General features: G+C 48.8%; 1 protein-coding gene across 1 annotated transcript in view; it reads right to left on the bottom strand.

The window, feature by feature from the left end:
- Positions 1 to 17,301, bottom strand: part of LOC142493018 (heterogeneous nuclear ribonucleoprotein L-like) — a 46,316-nt gene extending 29,015 nt beyond the window's left edge. The window contains exons 1-2 of the mRNA XM_075596403.1: positions 16,997 to 17,301; positions 4,784 to 4,899 (exon numbers count right to left, since the gene is read on the bottom strand). Of these exons, the coding sequence (XP_075452518.1) occupies positions 4,784 to 4,899; positions 16,997 to 17,152 (272 nt within the window). The 5' untranslated portion in view covers positions 17,153 to 17,301. The remainder of the gene's footprint in view (positions 1 to 4,783; positions 4,900 to 16,996) is intronic.
- Positions 17,302 to 19,990: the final 2,689 nt, after the last annotated feature.

The raw sequence follows: 19,990 nt of genomic DNA, 5'->3' as shown, positions 1-19,990 counted from the left end.
AGGGGGCGGAGGCGTGCCAGGAGGCGGAGCGGGAGACGGAGCTAGTCCCCCGCTCCCATTGGATGTGAGTGGTCACGTGATCGCTCACATCGCTTCCCCGAGCGGCAAATTTGAAACTTGCCTTTCTCGGCAAAGTTTCAGAGCCTCCGCACGCATGCGGAGGGGGAAACTATAGCCGCGCTGATGACCGATGCAGGGGCTTTGTGCATCTGCTCAGCCCGCCTCAGCGAGCTTCAATTCATCATGTCCCAGGGCTAAGTGAAGACTCACAACTGAGATTCTGATGTTTCTTCGTGATTGGAATGTGCAGATAAGCAGCTCTTAAATCCAGTGACACCAACCAGTCTCCTGGGTCTACTGCCTGTAACAAGGATTTTAAGGACTCCATCTTGAACCTTCTGATCTCTAGGAAGGTGTTCACAAGCTTTAGATCCAGGACTGGCCTGAAGCTCCCAGCGAATTTTTTTTAACTAAAAATATGATCGAGTAGAGGTGGTCTCTTTCTTTCTTTGGGCTCTTAGAAACTCCCAATCACTTGATTTAATTTGAGGTTGTAGATCTGCTCCATAGCCTCTCTTGATTCCTTATTCTTTGGCACTTTTAAAGACACAAGAAATTATTTTCCTTGGAAAAGTTATGAATTTTAGATGGTAACCGAATGATAACATTTGCAGAACTCATCTGTAACAATTTGATCAAAGGCAGCCCTGAATCTGGCGAGCCTTCCACCCACCAGCAACTGCGAAGCTCTCATTTCAGGCAACATTTTCTCTATAGGTTACTCCTCTTCCTGGCTTTGCCCACTTTTCCATTCTGGCCGACTAGTACAACCCGTCAGGGCGATATGGTCTTGCTTCTCTAAAAGTGCATCGGGTTTGGTTGTAACGTGGCGCTCTAAAAGAAAAGAGGGCCTTCACCCAAATACTGAATATAATAGTTCCCAGCGTTTTTCCAAATAAAAAGTCGCCATGAAAAAAGGAAGAGTATACAGTTTTTTGGGGGGGAAGTTGTATCTGTCAACCAAGAACGCAGCCACAATGCTCAATCGGTTACTGTCAGCCATTGATTTAGCTGCCCCATGTATCATTTTGAACAAGGCTTCTGCTATAAATTGTCGCCAGTTTGATTTCAGCTACGGTGTCGATAATGGAGAATCTTTTCACACCCCAAACAAGGGCCTACTCTATATTGGCCAACCAGACCCTAGTAGCCCTGGAAACTGAGATTGTTGCTACTACTGGCTTGAAGGATGCCCCTGATGCAAGAAATGATTCATACAACACACACGATCAGTCTTTCCGTAGGATCTTTAAAATAAATTGCATCTGCCATTGGTACAGTGGTTCACTAGTCAGTCCGATAATGGCCACATCAAATCTTAGCCTCTTTATTTGTAAAGGGATACATCTTTTTAAACTAAACCGTTTTGGAAAAACGGGATTTTGTCTGGCTGTAACACTCTGCTCCAAATCATATCTTGGATCACCTTATATGAATGGCAAATTATCTGACTTATCTCTGGTTAATTGATCCTGGGTGCTTCTTTTACTGCTTTAACAAGGCTATCGACCAAACCTTGATCAAAAGGAGAGCTGTCTGGTTGTACTTACTCCTCAGATGACCCAGAATATTAATCTTCTGAAAGGAATACTTGTTGAATGTCCAAGCCGTCTGAAGATTTCTCTCTTTTGAATAGGGTTGTCTTAATCTTGATCTCTTATGAGATTCCTTCGGGGTCTGCATTGCTGATTGCAAGCTCTGTGATATACTGTCCTTCATCAATGTTAGAAAGGTTTATATCTGTTCTGATGATTATTGTGCTAGAGTACTATCACATTACACACCAATCTTTTCCCCATCAATAGCAGGCTTTCCGAAAGCCGTTCATATTTATCTTTTTATTTTTTTGCAATTCTCTTCCTCAGATACCCTTTTCTGGCTGAGCTGAGCTACTGGCATATGAATAGGGGGGGGGGGAATCATTGCAAAAAAGTTAGAATTGTTATTACAATTATACAGTTGGCCTGTAATTACCAAAAATATTGTAAAAGTTTTTGAAAACCGAATTAAAGGCATTTGCAAAAACAATACACTTTTTCAAAAGGAAAAAAAGCTTACCTACTAGACCTCAGCAGAGGTTACTGTCAGACTCCATGCTGACGCAGAGTAGCAGCACTTTCCATCCAACTTAAAATGGCGGCGCCCGGAAATGACGTCAAGCTAGAAGTGCCCAAGTGGCTCCACACTATGCAGTTGCAGACTGGGAGAAGAGCATGCTCCGCTCGAAAAGGGAGGAGCCTACCCCACTGCGCCTCCGCGTGCAGCCCCAGTCTCAGAGGACCCCCTAAATAGCTACGCACCCAAGTGCGACATGTGGAGCAGAATGGGACCCTAGAAACAACTACCTTCACAAAAAGTATTAAGTCAACCAAAAAAAAAAAGAGCCTCAGCCAGGTACGACAAAAAGCCCCACAGCCTGCAGGTAGGAGGAGGGGTTCCTAATTGGAGGTACTACTTGCATTAACCTTTTTTTTCTGCCCTCGCTCAGCCAGAGCTTAACACAAGTGTGCCCACTGCCATGGGGAGATACAGGAAATAATACTTTCAAGCCCTCTAAAAATAGCCAGAATTACGATTTTCCAATCAAATATTAATTATAACGATTAATATTCTGATAATAAATCATACACAACCATAGCAACTTTAAAATCTTAGATCGGTTATTTTCTCACTTAATTAGATACCTGCAATAGCAGCAAAAAACTGCAGCAATATTACATATTAAGGCATCTATTGTTGTCGTTTTTAATCTAATTGTAAAGTGATATTGATTAAAACAAATGCTAATAAGGCTAAAGAAAAATAAATACAATTAACTGATGCGAGGTTGATTTCAATGACTATAGATGTTGTTTATTGGAATCATTGCAACACTTTTTTATTGGACCGACATGTCAATTATGCTTTTTTTTATAAAATAAAAGCAGCTTTGAACACCACAAGGCCCAAATCTGTTCTTCTAACATAAAAAGTATTTAAGTACCTCCCATTTGGGAAGAACGTGTTTATGACACTAAGGGGCCTATTCATTAAATGAAAAATGATCTATGCAAATTCACCAGAGAAAACACAAAACAAGAGGAGAGGAGTTTTATATCTATTTGCTACATGTTTTTAAGATTATTAAATGTACTTTTTTCACTTACCTTCTCTGACTGTTATCCTACCTCTGGGAATTTGTTATTCTTTTCCAATTAGGTTTATTATTATTATTTTTCTCCTAGCAATATCACACTACGTTGTGTTTTCTCTTTTCTTTGCATATGTGCCGAGTTTAATTCGGATCCAGCTTCTCAGATCATGGGACTATTGTTCTAAGGACACTTTTGCACGGTCGTAAATTTTTTGATATTATCTGATTAACATTAGATTGTATCTCGTAATATATTGTCACTGTTAGGCGCTGCACAGTTCTTTTTGTTCACTTATTCCGTAAAATGCAAGATTACCGTTTCAGCGATATCGCACATTGACTTCAGTGGGGTTTGATGTGCGAGATGGCAATCTTGCAGAATAAGCCCCAACGTGGGTTTCCCTCATTACAAGTAGTATAACTAAGCCAGTGTAAGAGAGAGGACTAATAATGTACTCTAACTCTCGAGCATTAACAATGGATATCTACATCCTCATACCGTGGCTAGCATATCCACCGAAGTAACCGAATACATCCCCGTAGCGTTAAAAAACAAAAAAATCATTGCCACCCTGAGGAGTTGGGCGAATTTTTGTTTGTTGCAAGAATCTCATTCAAATCCAACGTTGCATTTTATGGAATACCATGTGAATATTTAATTTTACGCGATTTCTTCATTTGCATACCACACGGATTTGCAGAGCCGAAACCAAAAATCACTAAAAATAAAGGAGGCGAAAGATTACACATTCCTCGCTGAAGGTCTCGAAAGTCGGACTATTTATTGCATATTGCACAATGTTTAGAGAGATATAGCACCTTCCTCAGGTACGTACTATCTTCCTCCTTACTCTTCATGGAATATTACGTTAAGACCATTAGGGGGTGACACATCAGCACCATGTCTTTATAACCACATGCACAGTTAGGAGGGGCAAGACAAATATTTGGGGACATGTGCTAAATAAATAATAAATGTCGCAAAATGTGTCTCCAAATGATTTTAGTCAGTTTGATCAGAAATTATTAATAAACAGGCCCCTAAAGCTTCTACAGGTACAGCATCAGTATCCAGATCAGTACCCATAAGAATATCCTTAATGATATGGCAACTATTCCTAGTGTTTGAGAATGAAAATATTCTATGCAATGTAAAAAAAAAAAAAAAAAAGAAGCAAAAAACATATTGACCTGGAACACCCATTTTCTCAAAAGTTAACAAAACCTATTTTCATGCATTAAATAAAAATAAATAGGCCAAGTCCAATATAAAATACAAAACAGCTTGTTCAATGCCTAATAATGAACAGACATTTTACAGCTTGAACCTCCAGTAAACAATCGTTGTGGGAATGTGAAGCTGCTTACAAAGTAAATTCACGGACGTTCAATTGTAGCCACCGTAAAAAAAAAAGGGCAGAACGAGCTGTACATTGGCACATATAGCAAATAAAGATGTGGCACAACATGATTTACCATTATAAAAGGCTGCTCCAGCACTGGATGGTGTACACATATCTTTTATGCGTCGCAATGGGTATTAAAGAGTTAAATGAGGCCACCAATTAATGTTTACAAAGTGGTACATACCATATAGTCCCAAACTTAGTGAGAGCCTCCACTAGGTCAGCCTCCACCACAGATTTAGATAGGCCTCTGATATGGACCACAGGGGACACCGACACTGTCTGAAGTTTTCTTCCATCCTGAGAAACAAAATGAAATGGTGTGTAGACATTAAAATGATCTGACCTAAGGCAGTAGGTACAGCTCAACCCCGTTATAGGCGATCCGCTACAACTCAGATCCACTTAACGCGGTCTGAGCGTGGCTCCCGATTTAAAAACATCTCCAAGGTGTTTAAATTTTTTATATTTTTTTTTATAACATTCAATGCTTTATTGCCAACGGACACACACGGAGACACACACACACCCATCCCCCCTACACCATGTGGGAATTGAACCCATGAATACATTTTATATAATACACATACAGGAATCAATCCCATGACCTTTCATTTGCTAGTGCAATTCTTTAGCTGCTACACCATCATGGTGATGGACTGTACTGTGCAGTAGATGTTAAGTTTGTTTAGATAGTTAGATTCATCACACCAACCCTGTGGTGTAGCAGCTAGAGAATTGCACTGGCATATGAAAGGTCATGGGTTCGATTTCAGCATGTGTATTATATAAAATGTATTCACTGTTGGGCTGTCATTGGTCAGAGAAGGGTCACGTGACCCTCCTCTGCGCTCGAAAGGTACGTAAGCGCCGCGCATGTGGACACAGCCCGATGAAGCAGGGAGAGGAGAGAGCTGCAGATGCCGGGTAATGGCCTTGCGTGACGGCCATTTCTGGCTTGCCGGTTATAACGCGGTCTCATTATGTGGACCCGAGCACCGTGTTATAACAGGGTTCAGTTGTACTAGATACTTTCACAACAAGCCAACTAATCTTTTTCTTGGTGTCATTACTCCCATAGCAACAGCGGCTTGTCTCACCATTTACTATCTAGCAAGCTCTTCTAAAACTTAGATAAAAACCCCTATGAAATAAGGCAAACACAAATATAGGATGTCTGTCCATTTGCTAGGAAACAAACAAGACAAATATTGCAGGTGATAAGGGTAATAAAACACAGGGCTTTCTGCAGCATGATGTTTCTCAAACCACTTTACTCCTTTAGACGTAGGCTGCACTTAATGTACCCTGTATATCACGAGGACCAGACAGCCACGGATCTTATGACTTCAGAGAACGTCATGCTATTTTTGCTCATTTCCTAGAATGAATCTATTAGATTATAAAACCAGACTATCCGCACAAAGTTACCTCTACATTACAAATCCTTATATAATAGGTATTTCAAATTGTAAGTTTATGGAGATGGTAAAGTCCCACAGTAATGTATTTTCGGCCCTGTTTCTTTATGTAGAGGCACAAGAAACAGTACGACAGTAGCTGAAGTACAGCACTAGATACTGTTTTCTTATATAAATCCTCACAATGTACGCTGTGCATAGTTTTAAAGGTACAATCTAATTTGGTACTTGAGGCAAGGTCTAAAAGGTGTGGCGTTGCTACTAATTCTGTGCTTTATAAACTAGTCCCTTCATCTCCGACGGCCAGCCCTCTGACAAGGACCACAAGTGACAAGTACAAGAGATGGGGGGGGGGGGGGGGAGGGGAGAAAGGGAATAGTGACCAACTGTCACCCTCCCCTTGCATATGTCACTTGGGTGGCAACTTGTCACCTAAGGTATACAAATGATTGCAATTCTTTAACAGGCATATCCCCCACTATGTTGAGCTACCAATAAGTAGGGCCTCAATATATTACATTTGTCTTAACCTCCACAGATACTAAGTTTGCGATGCTGCGAGTGGTTAAACATCCGTCTTCAGCACAGCAAGCATCCGTCTAGAGCAGGGATGGGGAACCTTTTTTCTGCCAAGGGCCATTTGGATATTTATAACATCGTTCGCGGGCCATACAGACACAGACAGGCAGGCACACAGATCCCCCCCCTACCTCTGGTAGTTGCTGCTGCTGCTGGGGGGGATCGTGTAGGGCGGCTGCTGGGGTAAGTGCGGAGGGGAAGTACGGTGGCTGCTGGGGCTAGTACAGTGGCTGCTGGGGATCGTGTAGGGCTGCCGGCGCCTCACACCCCCTCCTCCCGATCGGGCGCGTGGCGGCCATTTTTTTTAAAATTAGCGTGACCCCGGTTATAGCATATCTCCACTGACACTAGCACTAATATGGTGAATACGATCAGCGCGAGTGAAGGCGCGTGCCACCAATTAAGCTACTGTTAAGATCTTCACTTGAATCCTACCAGCTACTGTGCAGTATTTCTAAATTGATATCCGTATTGATATGATCGATGCGGGTACAGAAGTTGACGTTTAACACTAAAGTGATCTGTGGTCTGTATTTAGCCAACTGTAGCAGTCTCTGAATTTCAGCTGCCTCATGCAGCTTAATTGTTATGTTTGCACAGACATTGGTACCGATTTCATGCACCATCAGTGTAGCTGGAGCCTTGTACTGTACTGCTTATCAATAGTGTGCTGCTTTAACCTTTTACTTTGGGGCATGTCTCACTCCTAACACCACTACTCCGAAAACATTGTTGCTGATAAAGGTCCTTAGGATCAAGCTGTTACTCATAATAGCCACTTGAATATTACTGAATACAAGTTACATCATACTAAGGTATTTCTGTGCACTTCCAATTGTCATCTGCACTGATACTCATTTTTTTCAGTGCGGATGCAGGGGTGCGTCTGACAATATAACATCAGTTTGTTGCCACCATTATTATGAGTGCAGGACTATGAGAGATTATACTCAGGAATCCATTTGGGGATCTATATTATCCTTGCACTCTTCTCGGGAGTTAGAGTTTTAGGCTTCTCCTTAGTAGCCTTCTATATTTATAGTACCTATGATGACTTATTCAAGCCATCTGATATATACCAATACAGGGTCGTGAGCATTCATATAGTGCTTGCACAACGACCAGAGTCATTACACACATTGTTGATTTTAATACCCTTTATTTTATTCATTTGTTGACAAATTATTTTTAATTACTTCATTTATCATATTAGTGATCGAGTGCTTATAACTAGGTTTCCAGTTCTTCTGTATTCGTGTAGCTATACCTAGTGAACACTTCAATATCATCTACTTAAGCTGTAGCGGGGTTATTTTTGTGCTGTAATAACCAAAGTCTCCTGGCTTCAAAATTGGGAAAAGGCCACCAGCGTATTTATCAAAGAAAGAAATTCCATTACGGGCAATTGGAGTTTAAACTTTGATAAATCTGGTGCAATTACTTAGCGCTGGTTTTACCCCAGTCTTGTAGCCAGGACTTTAGTAAATAACCCAAGAGGATTTTTTAACGTAGAGAAGATGCTGCTGGCCAGAGCATTGTAAGGGCCGTCTATCTTAATGTCTTGTATAGCGCATACACAGAGCGAAACACTGCTCCTATGCACTATATGTTGTTAATAAGGGACCCAACGCTGTCCCTTGTGAATGAGCTGTAAATGGATTTACAGCTTGGAATTGCTTATTAAAAGGGCCCTAAATATTAAAAAGGGCCTCTAAAGATTTACAGCTCAATGGGTCAGCACATCAAATCGCTCATAAGCGTATCAGGGATTACGCATAGAAACACAAACAAATTTCAGATAGGAATGAGTATTTACTTCTTGTCGCATATGTATTTCAGTGCAAGTTGAGTTAAGAGTATCGGCTTCGCTTTGTAAACTGTTAATAAAACGCAAGCCAATATAAAATCATGTACGTCTCATAACAGTTTTCTTTATTGGCACGTCATGGTGCAGACAGGTATGACTCTCTGACGAAGCGCCAAACACAGGCGTGAAACGCGTAAGAGGAGGAGATCTTGCACCCATACCTGTCTGCACCATGACGTGCCAATAAAGAAAACTTTTATCTTCATCACTGCTGTCCTGTGGAGTCCTGTGCTCTGCACTACCGCATTCTGTAGTGGACAGGAGGGGGGGGGGCAGTAGACAGGAGGGGGGGGGGCAGTAGACAGGAGGGGGGGGGGCAGTAGACAGGAGGGGGGGGGCAGTAGACAGGAGGGGGGGGGCAGTAGACAGGAGGGGGGGGGCAGTAGACAGGAGGGGGGGGGGCAGTAGACAGGAGGGGGGGGGGGGCAGTAGACAGGAGGGGGGGGGGCAGTAGACAGGAGGGGGGGGGCAGTAGACAGGAGGGGGGGGGCAGTGGACAGGAGGGGGGGCAGTGGACAGGAGGGGGGCAGTGGACAGGAGGGGGGCAGTGGACAGGAGGGGGGGGCAGTGGACAGGAGGGGGGGGCAGTGGACAGGAGGGGGGGCAGTGGACAGGAGGGGGGGCAGTGGACAGGAGGGGGGGGCAGTGGACAGGAGGGGGGGGCAGTGGACAGGAGGGGGGGGGGCAGTAGACAGGAGGGGGGGGGGCAGTAGACAGGAGGGGGGGGGCAGTAGACAGGAGGGGGGGGCAGTAGACAGGAGGGGGGGGGCAGTAGACAGGAGGGGGGGGGGGCAGTAGACAGGAGGGGGGGGGCAGTAGACAGGAGGGGGGGGGCAGTAGACAGGAGGGGGGGGCAGTAGACAGGAGGGGGGGGGCAGTAGACAGGAGGGGGGGGGCAGTAGACAGGAGGGGGGGGGCAGTAGACAGGAGGGGGGGCAGTAGACAGGAGGGGGGGGCAGTAGACAGGAGGGGGGGGGCAGTAGACAGGAGGGGGGGGGGCAGTAGACAGGAGGGGGGCAGTGGACAGGAGGGGGGGGCAGTGGACAGGAGGGGGGGCAGTGGACAGGAGGGGGGGGCAGTGGACAGGAGGGGGGGGCAGTGGACAGGAGGGGGGGCAGTGGACAGGAGGGGGGGGCAGTGGACAGGAGGGGGGGGCAGTGGACAGGAGGGGGGGGCAGTGGACAGGAGGGGGGGCAGTGGACAGGAGGGGGGGCAGTGGACAGGAGGGGGGGGCAGTGGACAGGAGGGGGGGCAGTGGACAGGAGGGGGGGGCAGTGGACAGGAGGGGGGGGCAGTGGAAAGGAGGGGGGGGCAGTGGACAGGAGGGGGGGGGGCAGTGGACAGGAGGGGGGGGGGCAGTGGACAGGAGGGGGGGGCAGTGGACAGGAGGGGGGGGGGGCAATGGACAGGAGGGGGGGGGGGGCAGTGGACAGGAGGGGGGGGCAGTGGACAGGAGGGGGGGGCAGTGGACAGGAGGGGGGGGCAGTGGACAGGAGGGGGGGGCAGTGGACAGGAGGGGGGGGCAGTGGACAGGAGGGGGGGGCAGTGGACAGGAGGGGGGGCAGTGGACAGGAGGGGGGGGGGCAGTGGACAGGAGGGGGGGGGGGCAGTGGACAGGAGGGGGGGGGGCAGTGGACAGGAGGGGGGGGCAGTGGACAGGAGGGGGGGGCAGTGGACAGGAGGGGGGGCAGTGGACAGGAGGGGGGGGCAGTGGACAGGAGGGGGGGGGGCAGTGAACAGGAGGGGGGGGGGCAGTGAACAGGAGGGGGGGGGGCAGTGAACAGGAGGGGGGGCAGTGAACAGGAGGGGGGGCAGTGAACAGGAGGGGGGGGGGCAGTGGACAGGAGGGGGGGCAGTGGACAGGAGGGGGGGGCAGTGGACAGGAGGGGGGGGCAGTGGACAGGAGGGGGGGGCAGTGGACAGAAGGGGGGGGGGCAGTGGACAGGAGGGGGGGGGCAGTGAACAGGAGGGGGGGGGGCAGTGAACAGGAGGGGGGGGGCAGTGGACAGGAGGGGGGGGCAGTGGACAGGAGGGGGGGGCAGTGGACAGGAGGGGGGGGCAGTGGACAGGAGGGGGGGGCAGTGGACAGGAGGGGGGGCAGTGGACAGGAGGGGGGGCAGTGGACAGGAGGGGGGGCAGTGGACAGGAGGGGGGGCAGTGGACAGGAGGGGGGGGCAGTGGACAGGAGGGGGGGCAGTGGACAGGAGGGGGGGCAGTGGACAGGAGGGGGGGGCAGTGGACAGGAGGGGGGGGCAGTGGACAGGAGGGGGGGGCAGTGGACAGGAGGGGGGGGCAGTGGACAGGAGGGGGGGGCAGTGGACAGGAGGGGGGGGCAGTGGACAGGAGGGGGGGGCAGTGGACAGGAGGGGGGGGGCAGTGGACAGGAGGGGGGGGGCAGTGGACAGGAGGGGGGGGCAGTGGACAGGAGGGGGGGGCAGTGGACAGGAGGGGGGGGGCAGTGGACAGGAGGGGGGGCAGTGGACAGGAGGGGGGGCAGTGGACAGGGGGGGGGGGGCAGTGGACAGGAGGGGGGGGCAGTGAACAGGAGGGGGGGGGGCAGTGAACAGGAGGGGGGGCAGTGAACAGGAGGGGGGGCAGTGAACAGGAGGGGGGGGGCAGTGAACAGGAGGGGGGGCAGTGAACAGGAGGGGGGGGCAGTGGACAGGAGGGGGGGCAGTGGACAGGAGGGGGGGGCAGTGGACAGGAGGGGGGGGCAGTGGACAGGAGGGGGGGGCAGTGGACAGGAGGGGGGGGGGCAGTGAACAGGAGGGGGGGCAGTGAACAGGAGGGGGGGGCAGTGGACAGGAGGGGGGGGGGGCAGTGGACAGGAGGGGGGGGCAGTGAACAGGAGGGGGGGCAGTGGACAGGAGGGGGGGGCAGTGAACAGGAGGGGGGCAGTGAACAGGAGGGGGGGCAGTGGACAGGAGGGGGGGGGGCAGTGAACAGGAGGGGGGGCAGAGGACAGGAGGGGGGGGCAGTGGACAGGAGGGGGGGCAGTGGACATGAGGGGGGGGGGCAGTGGACAGGAGGGGGGGGCAGTGGACAGGAGGGGGGGGCAGTGGACAGGAGGGGGGGCAGTGGACAGGAGGGGGGGCAGTGGACAGGAGGGGGGGCAGTGGACAGGAGGGGGGGCAGTGGACAGGAGGGGGGGCAGGGGACAGGAGGGGGGGCAGGGGACAGGAGGGGGGGCAGGGGACAGGAGGGGGGGGCAGTGGACAGGAGGGGGGGGGGCAGTGGACAGGAGGGGGGGCAGTTGACAGGACAGGCACCCGGCGTTGGCCGGGCTTAAAATGTCCGGCTCCCTCCTCTCCCCTTGTCTGGCTCCCTCCTCTCCCCCTGTCTGTTTTTCCGCTCCCCCCTCCCCATGCGCAGCTCCGGTCCCCATCCTAGGAGTGTCACACACACACACACACACACACACACACAGTGTGTCACACACACACACACAGTGTGTCACACACACACACACACACAGTGTGTCACACACACACACACACACAGTGTGTCACACACACACACACACACACACACACACACACACACACACACACACACACACACACACACACACAGTGTGTCACACACACACACACACACACACAGTGTGTCACACACACACACACAGTGTGTCACACACACACACACACACACACAGTGTGTCACACACACACACACACACACACACACACACACACACACACACACACACACAGTGTGTCACACACACACACACACACACACACACACACACACACACACACACACACACACAGTGTGTCACACACACAGTGTGTCACACACACAGTGTGTCACACACACAGTGTGTCACACACACACACACACACACACACAGTGTGACACACACACACACAGTGTGTCACACACACACACAGTGTGTCACACACACACACACAGTGTGTCACACACACACACACACACACACACACAGTGTGTCACACACACACACACACACACACACACACACAGTGTGTCACACACACACACACACACACACAGTGTCTCACACACACAGTGTCTCACACACACACACACACACACACACACACACACAGTGTCACACACACACACACACACACACACACACACACACAGTGTCACACACACACACACACACACACACACACACACAGTGTCACACACACACACACACACACACACACACACAGTGTCACACACACACACACACAGTGTCACACAGTGTCACACACACACACACACACACACAGTGTCACACACACACACACACACACACACACACACACACACACACACACACACAGTGTCACACACACACACACACACACACACACACACACACACACAGTGTCACACACACACACACACACACACACACACACACAGTGTCACACACACTGTCACACACACACACACACACACACACACACAGTGTCACACACACACTGTCACACACACACACACACACAGTGTCACACACACACACACACAGTGTCACACACACACACACACACACACACACACACAGTGTCACACACACACACACACACACACACACACACACACACACACACACACACACACAGTGTCACACACACACACACACACAGTGTCACACACACACACACAGTGTCACACACACACACAGTGTCACACACACAGTGTCACACACACACACACACAGTGTCACACACAGTGTCACACACACACACACACACACACACAGTGTCACACACACACACACACAGTGTCACACACACACACACAGTGTGTCACACACACACACACACACACACACACACAGTGTGTCACACACACACACACACACACACACACACACACAGTGTGTCACACACACACACACAGTGTGTCACACACACACACACACACACACACACACAGTGTGTCACACACACACACACACACACACAGTGTGTCACACACACACACACACACACACACAGTGTGTCACACACACACACACACACACACACAGTGTGTCACACACACACACACACACACACACACAGTGTGTCACACACACACACACACACACAGTGTGTCACACACACACACACACACACACACAGTGTGTCACACACACACACACACACACACACACACACACACAGTGTGTCACACACACACACACACACACACACACACACACACACACACACACACACACACACACACACACACACACACAGTGTCTCACACACACAGTGTCTCACACACACAGTGTCTCACACACACACACACACACACACACACACAGTGTCACACACACACACACACACACACACACACAGTGTCACACACACACAGTGTCACACACACACACACACAGTGTCACACACACACACACACAGTGTCACACACACACACACACACACAGTGTCACACACACAGTGTCACACACACACACACACAGTGACACACACACACACACACACACACACACAGTGTCACACACACACACACACAGTGTCACACACACACACACACACAGTGTCACACACACACACACACACACAGTGTCACACACACACAGTGTCACACACACACACACACACACAGTGTCACACACACACACACACACAGTGTCACACACACACACACACAGTGTCACACACACACACACACACAGTGTCACACACACACACACACACACACACAGTGTCACACACAGTGTCACACACACACAGTGTCACACACACACAGTGTCACACACACACACACACACACACACACACACACACAGTGGACAGGAGGGGGGGGGGGGTAGGGAGAGTGGAACGTCCGGCGATCCGAACAGGCGGCTCCCAACCTCCCGCCAGCCGTGAGTGCGCACCACCACCGCACCCCCCCCTTCCACGCGCCCATCTCCCTCCCCATGCGGGCAAGCAAGGGAGCGCCGTGGGGAAGGGGTCCAGAGGGAAGGGCATGTCCCACCCGCCCTGTCCCGCAGCGTCTCACTGCTTTGTTGTCGCGCTCACGGTTGGGAGCCATTAGCCCCGAGGCAGCTGCAGATGGAAGGGGGTCCTTCCGGAGGCTGCCTGCCCACTGCCTGTCCCCCCGCCAAGGAGGGAGGGAAGTGAGCGCCGGGGAGTGAGGGAAGTGAGCGTTGGTGGCTGGCCAGGAGGGCCGCGCCGCGCTTCCCCTCCTCCGGGAGCCGGTGCAGGGCGGCGCACGTGAGGGTGAGTGTGATGGGGGGAGGAGGGGGGAGAGGACAGAGAGAGTGTGTGTGTGTGTGTGTGGCCGAGGGGGAAGAGAGTGGCAGTTGGGTGACGTCAGAGCCACCAATCTGATTGGCCAGAGGCTGAGGACCAATCAGATTCACCGCAGCTTGTTCCAACCTTTCGATTTTATATATTAAGATATAGATAAGATACACACACACACACACACACACAGCTCCGTATAGCCGGTCCCCGTTTATCAGACAAAATGCGTCCCGCAAACCGCCACCGAATAACAGACAGTCCATGTTAATCCTCGGCGACGAGCATCAGATAAGCAGTTCCGACGTCTGATAAGAAATTCAACGGAAAACGGGCCATCGGATACCGAGGAGTGTGCGCGCGCCTGTGCGTATCACAGGTGGTCCTTGGTACCCGGCTTCCCGTCGAATGCCTTATCAAACGCTGGATAATGCAGCCCGCTGGATGCATTCGCACGCCGTGGATTAACATGGGCGCGCAATCCAACAGCGGTTTGCGGGACGCATCATGTCTGATAAACGAGGACCGGATTTATAGAGTTATATGAGCATGTGTCTGCAGTTAAATTGTTCTATAAAGATATGTGCTATGTGAGTGAACTTCCATAGGGTCCCAAGCATCTGGTGCATATATCTCTAGCTCTATAGCTATCAGGAAAGTGACTGATTCTTTTAAAAAAAACACGTGTTTTTATATATATATATATATATATATATATATATATATATATATATATATATATATATATATATATATATATATATATATACACACACACACACAGTGGTTGACAAATCACCAAAAAATCTACTTGCCACACAAAAAAAATCTACTCGCCACCTAGTACCAAACGTGTGCTGCTTGGGCCAATATTTACTCGCCCGGGGGTTAAATCCACTCGCCCGGGGCGAGCAAATGTATAGGTTTGTCGAACACTAAAATATATATATATATATATATATATATATATATATATATATATATATATATATATATATATATAAAATAAAAAACTGTCTTATTTTAAGTGCAAATTATTGAGCACCAGTCACTTTCCTTTATTCCAATTACCCCATTTGTCTGTGCACAATGTCCGAGACTAAAGGAATAATTCTATATATTGTCCAAGTGGATATTCTCTGCATAAAAAAACCCAATGAGATACCGATACAATATATATTTATATAAGGTAAAGGTAACATATTGAAAGTTACCTCATTTTCAAGTATGTGTTGGCACAAAGTTATGATGACAAATACATGGTTACATTAAATGAACAGGATTATACATTATATATACATAAACAGTTAAAAATAATATATAATATAGGCGTAATAGTTACAGACCAGATTAAAATGTGAGATAGCTTTAGTTTTTTAAGAACTTAAGACTGGTAGTGGCTGAGAGAGTCTCCTGTATGTTGTTCCAGTTTTGGGGTGCACGGTAAGAGAAGGAGGAGCGGACGGATACTTTGCTGAACCTTGGAACCATGAGTCTTTTGGAGTCTGATCTCAGATGATAAGTGCTGCATGTGGTAGGGGCGAGGAGCTTGTTCAGATAGACGGGTAGCTTGCCCAGAAAGTAGTTGAAGTAATAATAAAAAATAAAAAAAAGGACAAAAACTTTGCGACTAGACAAGAGATTACCAATCTAGTTCTTTGAGCTTTTCGCAAGATGTTTGCTGTAGTTGCATTGGAGAACAAAACGGCATATTGAATTGTAGAGGGTGTCAAGTTTGCCAAGGCGGGTTTGGGGTGCCGTGCCATATACTATGTCCCCATAGTCTATAATTGGCATTAGCATCTGCTGTGCTATGTGCCAACTAGCAGGCTTAGGGATGATGTGTTCCTATAGGTACACCCAGTTTGATTAGAGATATATATATATATATATTATATGTGTGTGTGTGTGTGTATATATATATATATATATATATATATATATATATATATATATATATACACACACACACACACATATAATATATATATATATAAAAAATCATTGAGCAGTGACTTCCATTCCGAAGACATAAAAATGAGGGGAATTGGGAAATACTTTAACACAAAAGCATTTCACAACATTTAAAGCAAATTAAACACACACACACACACACACACACACACACACACACACACACACAGGTTGTAGGTACCATGCATTGCTCACAGACTAAAAGTACATGTACACACACAGAATGTATATATTTATATGTACAATACATACATATTTCCCGTGTGTGTGTGTATGTATGTATATATATATATAAATATATATATCAGACACATGTGCGCTTGTCACCACATTACCCCGCAGCTCCCCGCTCCCGGGACCGCTCCCGCCGTCTCCCTGTCCTGCTCCTCCGAGGTATCATCTATCTCCCCGTCCTCCTCCAGCCCGGTCTTCAGTTTTTTGGGCTTGGTCTCATACTCCCCTCCCTCGCACTGCTCCGGAGAGGCCGCCATGTCTCCGCTCCTGTTTCCCGCTGTGACGTAACAACTGCTCCTCACACCAGCGCGAGGCGGACACTCAGCCTGCTGGAGGGCGGGACTTGTGATGTCGGCGCACCGTATTGCCACTTCCGGTTCGAGCCGTTCACTGCGCACGCGTGATTCCATGATTCCCACCAACCAGCTTCGCCAGAGGCGGGCTGGAGAATGGACCTCAATGAGGGGGCGAAGGGCCAGAGCGGAGCCACGCCCACTCCCTGCACCGCGATTGGACGACTTGTTGCCAGGGTGACAAGGCCGTTACCATCTCCGCGTTTCATGCTCAAACGTGCAGTGAGGTAGTTAACCCCCCAGCTCCCAGAGCAACTGCATTGTGTAATAAATGGCACGCAGGCCAGGCTGCTGTCTCTCCAGATATAGCTGTATATTGCATTTTTAATGCAGGAATTCTTATTTATGTGGTTATGTTGTATACATAAAATCAGCAGCATATATTTCCATAAGGTAAAAATGTATGTACCCAGTAACCCAGGGGTAAGGGGCTGAAGCACCCCCAGTCTTTAAGGCTGAGTTCAGCGTGGATACTACGTGACGTAAGCGCACGCACAATCGGCACACGATCCATGTCAAACGAACCATGTCACATTGCAGCTTCTTGTGGCGGCAAAGTACAGCGTTGACCCTACATTTTGCCACCACAACCGAAATGGATTTTTCAGGCTGCAGTCGCGTCACGTGACACATTCTCCACGCCCCCAAACGCCGTGACCCAACTCCTGCAGCGAAGGCTGCGCTTATATTGTCGGTGACGGCGATGCGACGTCACGGCAAAACAAATGTATTGCCTCCATCGCGTGTGCTTATAGTAGAAGCGACGTGACGGAGCGACGGCTTGGTCGTGATCGCTGGAAGCCAAGTCAATTTGATTTTTCCAGCAACGGCAAGGCGACGTCACCGTCGCCGTCACTATAAGCGCAGCCTATAAGTCAGAGATCGCAGGGCTGCAGGAGCGAGCGGCGGAGGCGCGCACAGAAGCTCGCTGCCGTAGTATCCACCCTGAACTCAGCCTGCCTCCATGTTTGGCTGGTTTCCACAAAATAATCAAACCTGAATATACCTTATTTGAACTGTGATCTCTCGTTACACCCCTACTCAGCTCAACCCAAGGTCGTCTCGTGTTTGCCCCTTTTAGCTCTACAGCCCTCCCATGTCAAACCTTTTCACTAATCTTACCCAAACTATGGAACACGCTTTTACTTAACCCTTTGAATGCCGGGGGGTTGTAGTGCCTGAGTGCCACGGCCCCTTCGGCACAGTGCGGTCACGTAACTGCGGCAGCCATTTTGTGGCAAACAGAAGAGGAGGGATCCTCTGTTTTCTCACTGGTTAGATCGCAGAACGTGATCTAACCCGGCAAAAAACAGCCCTTTGAGCATGATAATAGGAAAGCAAGGGGAGCGCAGATCAGCATATAACAATGACAATGTAAAATATTTTAAAAGAACAATATGCTTAGGTTGTGGGATGATGAAAGTAAAAATGGATAAGTGAATATATATACTCACACGGGCCTGTGTGCGTGAAAGCCTCTCAGGGCTAAACTCTGCAGATGATCTTTACTTGGAGTCCACGTCTTCCCCTCCACTGCAGGTGGATTCACAGGTCCTCAGAGTATTCAATGTCCCCCGAGGTGGAAGAAAGGAGTTAAAATAGACATCAGTACAAATACTTCTTAGTGCCCATAGAGAAAATGTTGGGTGATCTCCCCAGGGAGAATAGGTGTGAAAGGAAGGCTATAGTTAATACTCACACGGGCATGTGTGAGTCAAAACCCATAAGGGTTCCTGCCACAGCTGCGATGTGTATGCCCCCCAATTGGCTCCAAGGGTCCCACAATTTTTTTGGGGGTCCACCGGAATTTAAAAGGTATTTTAATAGTACAAAGATAAAAAACACAAGTAATACAAACGGAAAATGAAATCAGTGGGGGTGCTGTCCTTCGTTTCGGTTCCTCCTCTCTGGTCTCTGCAGCGCTTCGGAGTGTAGGAACTCAAGATGGTGTTTGAAATGTTAGGAACGCGACCCCTCACTGTTTGGCTACGGAAGCCTCCAAGGGAAAAAAAGGTTGAGCTACGCATTTCGCTTGATGACAAGCTTCCTCAGGCTCCCTGAGGAAGGAACCGAAACGAAGGACAGCAAGACACAGGGGAAAGTACTTCTAAACCTGGATCCTGACATTGCCTTATCGCACAAAGGTGTGTTGTGCACGTGTGCAGCCCATTACAGCGAGGCTGCGGATCTGCTGGCAGTGAGTTATCATATAAGTTCCCTCCACCCAGTGGGACCAGAGGTTTATACACTCACCAAAAGATACCTTTATGTGCATTTGGCCTTATTTTATCTTGTAAGTGTGAATTGCCTATCACACATTTGCTTCAATAAACCTTTCATGTTTTACTATTGAGGATAATGCACTAGGGGTGTGTGCTTTTTCTTTCTTTTCTACATTGGAACTTTGGGGAGTGATTCTCCCCTGGATGCAACAGTCCCCCCGCTTTTCACCTTGGTTTTTGGCTACCATTATTACCTTTTGTGTGGACATTACATTGGACATTTTGTTCCCCCTACATGACTCTATCATTTATTGGTATTGTATTTATTTATTATTTAAGTGTCTAAATAAGGGCACCTATGTCTGTGTATTAGCGCTGTTTTGTTTCTCATGTATATATGTGTATATATTGTGACGTCTCAGTCCCAGCGTCGGATCTTTTGTCCAGATCAAAGGCTGGAAACACTGTACTTTCTAAGCAGGGGTTTATTTACAGGGTACAAAGCAGGTACAGGGTTAAC

This window comes from Ascaphus truei, chromosome 4, assembly GCF_040206685.1.
Source record: "Ascaphus truei isolate aAscTru1 chromosome 4, aAscTru1.hap1, whole genome shotgun sequence".
Classification (NCBI taxonomy): domain Eukaryota; kingdom Metazoa; phylum Chordata; class Amphibia; order Anura; family Ascaphidae; genus Ascaphus; species Ascaphus truei.
Note: the sequence above shows the minus strand (reverse complement) of the source record. Positions and strands in the feature narration are given on the sequence as shown.